The sequence below is a fragment of the Benincasa hispida genome, chromosome 9, assembly GCF_027475165.1.
Source record: "Benincasa hispida cultivar pf3 chromosome 9, pf3_genome.v1.1, whole genome shotgun sequence".
In the NCBI taxonomy this organism is placed as follows: Eukaryota; Viridiplantae; Streptophyta; class Magnoliopsida; order Cucurbitales; family Cucurbitaceae; genus Benincasa; species Benincasa hispida.
Window position 1 is genome coordinate 13872121 of NC_143486.1, and position 10954 is coordinate 13883074.

The 10954-nt window shown below is 36.4% G+C and overlaps 1 protein-coding gene across 2 annotated transcripts; it reads left to right on the plus strand.

Moving 5' to 3' along the window:
• The first annotated feature begins 1295 nt into the window (after positions 1-1295).
• LOC120085033 (cytokinin riboside 5'-monophosphate phosphoribohydrolase LOG1-like) lies at positions 1296-3444 on the plus strand. 2 transcript variants are annotated; one of them, XM_039040858.2, is made up of 7 exons: positions 1296-1880; positions 2021-2118; positions 2226-2256; positions 2339-2438; positions 2567-2637; positions 2854-2997; positions 3134-3444. In XM_039040858.2, exons 1-7 carry the CDS (start codon positions 1746-1748, stop codon positions 3230-3232), a joined length of 678 nt encoding a protein of 225 aa, XP_038896786.1. In that variant the 5' UTR covers positions 1296-1745; the 3' UTR covers positions 3233-3444. The 2 variants fall into 2 exon arrangements, with proteins under 2 accessions (XP_038896786.1, XP_038896787.1); XM_039040859.2 differs by having other exon boundaries at positions 1408-1880; positions 2854-3019.
• Positions 3445-10954: the final 7510 nt, after the last annotated feature.

Below are 10954 nucleotides of genomic sequence, written 5' to 3' on the forward strand. Positions count from 1 at the left end.
AGTGCGTTATATAAACTCTCTAACCTTAGAGGAGTTGTTGGTGTATTTGGAAAATATTTTCTCTAATCATACTGTTCTTCCTCTACCCTGTGGACATAATGAACCACGTATATTTGTGTATTGATTTTTTTCTACGTTTTTATATTATTTAAATTGTCGATTTCGTAACATGGAATGATTGGCTTCAAAGAGGGAGAAGGAGCCTCAACCATGTGATATTGGTGGTAAGATCAATAGCCTAAAGATATTTGGAGTTGAAATCAAAAGAAAGAGAGAAAAAGAGAATCCACATTGTGTTTTTGGTTGGCCAAGTTGTTTTCTTTTAATAGTTCTAGCCATATCCAGTTCCATCAGCATCTTTATCTACCTCTCTCTCTGAGCTTTTTCAATTGCAAAAGGTTGTAAATGGACAAGAACTATAACATGATAACAAGAAATTAGAAAGAAAAGTTCCTGACAAGACAACAGCCCAAGTATTATTCAGAGCCTTGTAATTGAAGAGTCAAACTAATAAACTATAAGACATGAATATTAGTCTGTGTCAAATACAATAGGAAGATCAAAAGAGAATCCCCAACCAATATTCGAAGTTTTGGCTTAGACTTTGCAAACATTAAAAAAAGAAAGGGGGAAAACCACTATTGAAAGTTGGCATAAGCCTCATGGGGTTCAAATCCCAATATTTGATACAAATAATTATATCTACGACCATAAAATATAAAACAAATTGAGGTTGTTTGAAGAGCTGGAATGTAATTAGAATTATTGAGAATTAGAAGAATATTGAAAAGCATGAGTAATCGAAGACGGAACGAAAATGAGATTGTGATACGTGAAAACAATAAAAAAAGGATTAGATTAAAAACTGCCGGAATGGAATGAGTTTTATATTATAAACTGGGCTCAAAATGCTCAATCTATATATGAGTTTTTTTATTACATTTCATTACAGCCCCATCCTATTATGGGCCACCAAACAACCCCATATTGTTTAATCAAATAGTCTAACCTAGTTATCTTTCTATTGCTCCATAAAAAATTGACTTATAATTTATTTTCATAGGCCTAACAACCATTCATAATATATTAGTGTTTTGCTGTTCACCCCAGGACCATTTATGAATATTAGGTGAAATGACATAGTGCAAAGAAGTGTGATTTTCCCTTTTAATCTTAACATAATCAAATCATTCAAAAGGTCAGATGAAGATGAACCAAGATGCAGATAATAATAAATTGACAATAAAAGGCTTGACCTCTAATATAAAGAATTGAATCAATTGCATCATAAATGAATGATTCTCCCTTAATTTTCATCTCTAATTAGTTTGATATTTCCCTTTGTGAAAAAAAATGCAATAGGTCTGAGGATTCCACAGACCTATATATAAAGCTTAGGACAGAGAATGGGCAATTAAGTTGAGCCCCATCATGTAATGAGAGAGATGAGGGGAGACCAGAGGACAACAAAATGATAAAAGCAAGGTGTTAGTCAGAGGCAGATGAACAGAAAAGGAAAGAGAATGGGTTTGAGTTCATTGCCATGAATCCCAATTTCCACAAGGATTTGAAGAGTGGGCTGCTTTTTGTTGGTGTTGAGAAGAAAAAAGGATGAGCAAATGAAGATGTGCTGCTCATGTTAAAGCAGACAAGATTTTGAATGAAAAAGAGTAAGCTTGCAAATTCAAAGGTTGTCTCCTAATTCTCTGTGTGTGTGTGTGTGTGTGTGTGTGTGTGTGTGGAGAATGGAGGGAACAGGGCTGTCTTCAACAAGTGAACAGAAATTGGGAAGGTTCAAAAGGGTGTGTGTATTCTGTGGCAGCAAAGCTGGATACAAGTCTACATATGCTGAAGCCACAATTGAGCTTGGTAAAATACTGGTAATATAGAAGATATCAATCAATAGGTCAAATTGAAATTAGTATTTATTCTATATCTGTTTCCTCTTCTCATTCTTCCTTAACTTGTAACATTTTCCCACAAAAGTTGTAAGTTCTAATTCTTTTTTCCTGTGTATCAGGTTGAGAAAAAAATTGACTTGGTTTATGGGGGAGGAAGTGTGGGCCTAATGGGTTTGATTTCTAAAACTGTGTTTTCTGGAGGCAGCCATGTTCTTGGGTATGCTGCAGCCTTTGCTCCAAAATTTGTGGCTTCTATACAAATTTACATTTCTGTTTAAGTATCATGTTGTTGATTAATCTTGTTGTTTCATTCATGATGTATAGAGTGATTCCCAAGGCACTTCTGCCTCATGAGGTACCTCTTCTGCAAGCTTCCTTTCTTGGTCTATGGAATGTAAGATGGTTTTTGGGTTAAATTAATGAAATCCCACTTGCAGATATCAGGAGAAACTGTCGGCCAAGTGAAAACTGTGGCAGATATGCACCAAAGGAAGTCAGAAATGGCCAAACATGCTGATGCATTTGTAGCACTGCCAGGTTATAATAAGAACTATAAGATTGTGTGTCTGTGTGTGTGTGTTTATTATGCAAAGCGCTTTGTTTTATTTACTTCACTAGCAGAAACTTGACAACTTTGATGAAAAATTCAAAATCCATTGGACTAGGTGGCTATGGAACTATGGAAGAATTACTAGAGATGATAACTTGGGCTCAGCTAGGAATTCATGACAAGCCAGTAAGATAAGAATTTGCATCGACAACTTTCTGGAAAAAAGAGTATCTAAAACAATATGATGGATTTTTCAGTATCTCCCTACTTTATTTCCTTGGTTTATTCAAAATTTCAAAAGTATTCTTGAAACCCACAAATAAAAAGCAGCAAACAGCAATGTTGTCAAAGTAGTTTATTGTTAACTTGACCATTCATTGGTTTTGAAAAATGTGTAATCAGGTAGGATTGCTAAATGTGGATGGATACTATGACAGCTTGCTTGCCTTATTTGACAAAGGAGTGGAGGAAGGCTTCATAGACAATTCAGCCAGGAAAATAGTGGTAATAGCAAACATGGCAGATGAACTGATAAAAAGAATGGAGGTAGGAAGGGGGGAAAAAGAAGGTGCTTTGTTAGAGGCTGCTGAATTATTGGTGGAAAACATATTTTTGTTTGAAAAAAGGTAAGAAAAGAAGGTGATTACTGATTAGTCATTGAATTTTTGGTTCTATTTTACAGGAGTATGTGGCTGTCCATGACAAGGTTGCACCCAGACAAAGATGGGAAGTGGACCAATTATCAGAGTCTACTCAAAGTGGGCAATCCATGAGATCTTAGATCTCAATCACCATCCCTCCATTTGTCTAAAAATCTGCTCTTGTGTGTTCAAATTTGATCAATGAGATTGCCAAAAGATAGACCAAATCTCTCTCTTTCTGTCTATCTTTCTCTCAAGATCCTAAATCCTGATCAATTATTTGTATATCCTTAAAGACGACCTGTATTAAATTCCACTAAAATCAATGGAATAGTAAGATCTTTCCCTCTCATGAGGCCATTGACTAAATTAAAAAAAGGGGCAAGGGGAAACAAGCCCTACAAGCTGAGTGGTATAAAATAGGTGGGCAAAAGGCAAAGAAAGAGAAGATGACACTTTTGTAGGGTAGGGTTGCAAAAAGAAGAGACCCTCCAACTTGCCCCATTGTACCAATGGTGCAGCAAAATTCATTATTACATTGTGATGTGTGGATTGCAGTATTTTGTATTTTGGGTCTTTATTCACTGAGGTTCTGTGAACTGGGACCCCCCCAGCAGAGTGACCTGTTTGTTTCCTAGTGGCTTCTCTTCTCCATAATTCCTACGAATTAATATATTTATTGGACAACCTCTTCCTACTCCATGCAGTTAAGAACAAATAGGGTGTGTTGGGTGGTTCTGCGATGTGATTATAATATAATGTAATAAAAAATCTACGTTTGGATTGAGCGTTTTGAGTTTGATTTGTAATACAAAACTCTTTTTGTTCCGATAGTTTTCAATTTAATCCTCTTTCTCATCGTTTTCATGCTTCACGATCTCATTTTCGTTTCGTCTTCGATTATTCACGCTTTCTAACAACCATCCGATTTCCAACAATCCTAATTATATTCCAACTCTCCAAACACACCCATAATATTCTAGAATTTTATTAGTAAGGTAGGCTGAAAAGTGAAATGAGACTGATTTCCATCAGCTCTGGAAGGAAATTTCTTATTCCAACTACCCATGAGGGCCCCCTAAGCCAATAATTCTCTCTGCTTTTAGTATTTTAAATGTTTTTTAAATTGGTTAACTCCTTTGTAGTAGTTATCAAGAAGACGCACAAACACACTCACACAGAATATTCCAATAGTGGGAAAAAGTACATGGACAAGGCCTTGCCTAGGTGTAGGACAGCAGGAAGAAATACTAATTTACTGGAGAAAATTATTCATCTCATATGCAATTTTGATTTGAATAATTGTACTCTTAAAAATCAGAACTTTCAATGGTCACATAAAATTACTAAACTAACTGTTCAAAAGTTAAAATCATATGGTCTTGATTTTTCAATTGATTCATTTAAGTTCTAAATGGAAGGATCCAAAATCCCATCCCCGACTCCTATTACGTAATTTACGTTACATAGTTAATGGATGTGATGGCTTACGTTGAGGCTAAATACAGGTCCATTCGCTATCAGGCCTCTACAGTACACAACTGGTCATTAGAAGCACTTCTGATGAACCATTGAAGGCCCATTTTCATCATAGTCTGCCTTGGCAACCTTGACAAGTATAGCACCAATCCATGCTGAATACAAGGACAAATTCTCTGGCATGTATTCTGGAGCCTGTAAAAAGAAAAGGCCGTTACCACGTAATCAATCCAAGTAAACATGTCCAGTTCCTTACAGCAAAGACAACACAAATTCAGATTGTTAAGTAAAACATGAATCACTTCCTTCTATTTTGTTACGAATTATATTACCTTCACAACAACAGGACGAACAGCAGATGAACAAAGACTTGTGGCTGGAACAATGCCTCACCAACAGTATATCTCTCTTCCAATCGTTATTACTTAAACATCAATAGCCAAACGTGATATAGGGAGGTCTAATTTACAAAGATCACAATGAATGCTTCACGTAGTTGAGGATTAATTGCACTGCAAAGGATAGAGGAAACCAGAAGTCTAGAAAGCAATTTCAAAGACGAGAATAAACTACTTCTACTTGATGTAAATGTATTGGCAAGATAGGCAAACCAGACAACAGATAGGCAAGATCATTAAAATAACAGGTTTAAGAAGCTGAAAGTGTTTCAAAATCATGTATGTACTCATTTCAAATATTGGGTTATTATGAGAGCAAAATGGATAATATTTCTGAAGAAGTTTGACTCAAATACCTCAGATTCTTCAGTTTGTTTATAACTAACCTTTCTTTGTAATGATTAGCTGGATATCATTATAAATACTACTGATTTCGAATTCAAAAATAGAGAGTTATCATCTTTTCTTAGTTTTCTTGCAAACTAAAATCTGTAAGCAATCTTCAGTTAGTAAAAAGATTTCATATCTTCCCGTGGACATAGGCAACCTTGCCGAATCACGTAAATCACTGTGTCTCTTTCTTCTTCCTTATCTTTCTTGTTTCAATCGAGTAATACTTCGCTGCAAATCGGCACCAATTGTTTACATTACAAATCACATCGAGTATTAAGTTATCGAGTCAATCGTACATCGAATTATTGCTATCGAGTAGGTCCGAGTACACCGGTTTCACCTTCGAGTTGCACCGAGCATCATACAAGAATTTTCGAGTATTAACTCTGTTATCATGGAGTTACATCAAGGATTTAACGGAGACCAGTCAGACGAAGAAGAGAATTCTGATCGAGGATCGAGTAGCAAGGTGTCGAGCGTCGAGTTCCAGGTATCGAGGATTTGGCAGAATTGATTTGAGTCATTTCTTCATCTCTTCAATGGTGATCTTGAGTATTTGGGACTTGTAAAGGATCTTCAGCCCAACAATTATTGGTATTGGAGCTTCAAGATTATTAAGAAATCAAGACTCGGTACTTGTTCAATTCAGAAATGGCCGTTACAAGGTATGAGATCGATAAGTTTGATGGGAAAGGCAATTTTGGCCTTCACAAAGCCATTCTTGGACAGTAAAGAGCACACCCTTTTGGACCTATCAACACTGCCAACCACCATACCAGCACAAGAAAGAGAAGATATAGAGCTCACAGCATATATGACTATGGTTCTGAATCTTAGTGACAGTATTCTAAGGCAAGTAATTGATCAAGACACAGCCTACAAGATGTGGGTCAAGCTAGAAGGTTTGTTTGCTACAAAGGATCTCCCTAACAAGATGTATCTAAGGGAGAAGTTCTTCACGTTCAAGATGGATTCTGCCAAGCCTCTTTCAAAAAATTTGGATGAATTCAAGAGGATAGTCTCAGAGTTTAAGAGCCTTGGTGAGAAAATTGGCGAACGAGAATGTGGCTTTTGTTCTATTAAACTCTCTACCCGAAGCCTATAAAGAGGTGAAGAATGCTCTGAAGTATGGAAGAGAATCAGTCACAACTGATGCCATCATCTTAGCATTAAGAACAAGAGAGCTAGGACTTCAGTCAGTCAAGAAGGAGCAACCTAATGCAGAGGGGTTGTTTACCAAGGGGAAAAACAAGTAGAACCAGTCTAAGGGGAACAAAAACCAGTCAGGTGAAGAGCACAAGCCAAAGACTAAGTTGAGATGCAATTACTGCAAGAAGAAAGATCACCTAATGAGAGATTGCTACAATTTGAAAAGGAAAAACTAAAAAAAAAAGAGAAGGATAAGAAGGGGAAACAACCAGAAGCATCTGTAGTTGAAGGTTTCTACTTTTACTCTGATGCCTTAGCCTCCACAAGAAATCAAACCAACCAAATCAGTCCTCTTGGGAAGCATGATTGGGTGCTAGACTTCCGATGCACCTATCACATGACACCTTTCAGACCTTGGTTTAATACTTACAAGAAAATAGATGGAGAATCAGTGTACATGGGCAACAATAAAGCTTGCAAGATAAAGGGGGTTGGTTCAGTATCCTTGAAGCTAAAGGATGGATCAATCAAGCTTCTAAGAAATGTTAGACATGTACCTTTGCTCAAGAGAAACTTGATATCACTAGGCATGTTGGACTCCATTGGGTGTGAATGTAGAGGAAAAGGTGGAGTACTTGAAGTGATCAAGGATTCCAAAGTTGTGTTGGTTGGTGAGAAGGTTAATGACCTTTACATTGTGAGGGGAGTAGAGATGATGACAAGTGCCTACACAGCTTCAACATCAAACTTGACAGAGGTTGACCTGTGGCATAAAAGACTCTCCCATATTAGTGAGAAAGGGATGCAAGCTCTGTCCAAGCAAGGAATCCTTCCAATGGTATCAGTGAGCCCTTTCCTTTTGTGAGAATTGCATTTTAGGTAAAGCAACCAGGTAAAGCTTCACAAAATCTCAGCACACTACCAAAGAAGTATTGGACTATGTTCATTCTGACCTATGGGGACCATCTCCTATACTAAGCCTTAGTGGCTCAAGGTATTTTCTAACCTTTAATGATGATTTTTCTAGTAAAAGCTGGATATATTTTCTTAAAACTAAGGACCAAGTATTTGGGAAGTTTAAAGAATGGAAAGCCATGATAGAAAATCAAACATCTAAAAGATCAAAATATTTTAGAACCGATAATGGGCTTGAATTTTGCAATGAACACTTTGATAAATTTCGTAGTGAGAATGGTATAACTAGACATAGAATAGTGATATACACCTCAACAAAATGGGGTTGCTGAGAGGTAAATAGAACCACAACGGAAAGGGTTAGATGTTTGCTTTCTGATGCTATTTTAGGGGAAAGTTTTTGGGTAGAAGCTGCTTCCTATACCGTGTATACCTCAAATAGGTGCCCTCACACATCTTTAGATTTGCTTACACCTGAGGAAAAGTGGACTAAACATCCCCCTAACCTAGATAACCTCAAGGTCTTTGGTTGTGTAGGGTTTGTACACCAAAATAAGGGAAAGTTAAAGGCCAGAGCAGTCAAGTATATATTTATAGGCTTTACAGAGAGTGTCAAGGGGTTCAAAATGTGGCATCCTATTGAGAGGAAGTTCCTAGTGAGCAGAGACATTAACTTTAAGGAAAAGAAGATGTTTATACAAAAGGAGAAAAAGGTAGAGGATGAAGGAGAGTTATCCAGTACCAGTTTTGAGGTAGAGTTACCATCCGAGCAGCCAAATGAGTCTAGCCAACCTAGTAACACAGGAGAAATAGAGGGAAATGTAGAGGAACACGAGGAGACAACATGTGAACAACCTGATTTAAGTTAATATGTCTTAGCTAGGGATAGATAAAGAAGAACTATCACACCTTCCGCTAGATATACTGAAATGAATTACATGAATCTGGTTTTAAATGTTGTAGTAGCTTCTACTAGCCAAGAACCAACTACCTTTGAGGAAGCAACAAATTATGCTAATGCAAGATGTTGGATTGAGGCAATGAATGGGGAGATGTATTCACTAAAAGTGAATGACTCTTGGTCCTTTGTTCCTCTACCAAAAGGGTATAAACTTGTTACTTCTAAATGGATTTTTAAACTTAAAGAAGGAGCATCATGTGATCAAAAGTCTAGGTTTAAAGCTAGATTGGTTGCTAAGGGGTTCACTCAAAGGGAATGTATAAACTATGCTGAGATTTTATCTCCTGTTTTAAAACAAACTTCAATAAAATTTCTTCTATCCTTAGTTGCTCAAAATAATCTAGAATTGTATCAACTAGATGTCAAAACTGCTTTTCTTCATGGACATCTAAATGAGACAATCTATATGATGCAACCTAAAGGATTTAAAACTAAAGGAAAAGAAAATCTCTTTTGCTTACTCAATAAGTCTATATATGGGTTAAAACAGTCACCTAGATGCTGGTATAAAAGATTCAATGACTATATTTCTAGCATTGGGTTCAAAAGAAGCTCATTTAACATATGTGCTTATGTAATCACAAGTTCTTACAAGGACAAAGTTTACCTACTCATATATGTAGATGACAGACTGCTGGCAGGTAGGTCTAAAGAAGATCTAACTCATATTAAAAACCGCTTAAAAAGAAAGTTTGATATGAAGGACTTAGGAGAAGCAAGCAAGGTCCTAGGAATAGAGATCCATAGGAACAAAGAGGAGTCTATTCTAAGCATCAGTCAGTCCAACTATTGTGAGAAAATCCTTAAAAGGTTCAATATGATTGATGCCAAACTTGTGACTTTACCCATTGCCCAATACTTTAAGCTTTCCTTAGCTAACTCTCCTTAGGATTCTGACCAAGAACACCTGAAATATATAGTTGTCGTACCCTATAGTTAAACTGTTGGAAGCCTTATGTATTTAATGATTTCTACTAGACCTGATCTCTCATATTCAGCAAACTTCATTAGTAGATATATGTCTAATCTTGGTAAGAGACACTGAGAGGTTACTAAATGGATCCTAAGGTATCTAGTTTGGTCTAAAAACATTAAGTTAGTCTATCAAAGGTCAGCTGAACCAAAACTAGAGCTTTATGGATATGTTGATGCTGACTATGCTGGTGATTTAGACAAAATGAGATCCTTAACAGGCTACCTTTTCTTGTTTGGTCCTAATCTAGTCAGCTGGAAAGCATCTCTTCAACCTATAGTAGACCTATCTACAACTGAAGTTGAATATATGGCTCTAACTGAAGCAATCAAAGAGGCTTTGTGACTCAAGGGACTGCTGAAAGACTTTGGAATATATCAAACAACAGTAAAACTCTACTGTGGTAATCAAAGTGCTATCCTTTGTCCCGAAATCCACAATTTCATACTAGAATAAAGCATATTGATATTAAATATCACTCATTAGAGATAAAATTGAGACAGAGGAGATAAAAATCTTAAAAGTCCATACTTCTGATAATGCAGCTGATATGCTAACTAAACCTGTTATAAAGCTTAAATTGTTTAAATGTTTAGAACAGGTTGGTTTTGAGCTTCCATACACAGGGTAGACAAATCAGTCAGAACCAAGAAGATCATGAAGATTGCAGGCATTGAAGTCAAGGTGGAGAATTTGAAGAAGTTTGACTCAAATACTCCAGATTCTTTAGTTTGTTTATAACAAACCTTTTTTTTTTGTAACAATCAGCTGGTATATCATTATAAATACCATTGATTTCAAATTAAAAAATAGAGAGTTATCATCTTTTCTTAGTTTTCTTGCAAATTAAAATCTGTAAGCAATCTTCAATTAGTAAAAAGATTTCAGATCTTCCCGTGGACGTAGATAACCTTGCCAAACTACGTAAATTACTATGTCTCTTTCTTCTTCCTTATCTTTCTTGTTTCAATCGAGTAATACTTCATTGCAAATCATGTGCCAATCATTTACATTAATTGCGTCGAGTATCAAGTTATCAAGTCAATCGTGCATCAAATTATTGCTATCGAGTAGGTCCGAGTATACTGTTTTCATTTTCGAGTTGCACCAAGCATCGTTCAAGAATCGTCGAGTATGATCGAGTATGGTCGAGTATTAACTCTGTTATCATTGAGTTGCATCGAGGATTTAGCAGAGACCAGTCAGACAAAGAAGGGAATTATAATCGAGGATCGAGTAGAAAGGTGTCGAGCGTCGAGTTTCGGGTATTGAGGATTTGGCAGAATTGATTTGAGTCATTTCTTCATCTCTTCAACGGTGATCTTGAGTATTTGGGACTTTTAAAGGGTCTTTAGCCTAACAATTTCTTTCTCTTAAGGCAGACATTCTCCACCCTTGAATTTCAATTTTTATTAAAGAAAGAAAAGGTCAAGGGGCTGTTTGGAGGCTTGTAATGGAATGAGTTTGGATTGTAATGTAATCCAAAATCCATGTTTGGATTGAGCGTTTTGAGGTTCAATTTGTAATATTAAACTCATTCCATTCCAATAGTTCTTAACCCAACCCACCTTCCCACCGTTTTCACATTTCATAA

Coding starts and splice junctions, on each gene's coding strand:
- LOC120085033 (XM_039040858.2), top strand. CDS start 1,746: ATGGAGGGAACAGGGCTGTCTTCAACAAGTGAACAGAAATTGGGAAGG. Junction 2,257..2,338: donor AGGCACTTCTGCCTCATGAG/GTACCTCTTCTG, acceptor TCCCACTTGCAG/ATATCAGGAGAAACTGTCGG. Junction 2,638..2,853: donor TAGGAATTCATGACAAGCCA/GTAAGATAAGAA, acceptor ATGTGTAATCAG/GTAGGATTGCTAAATGTGGA.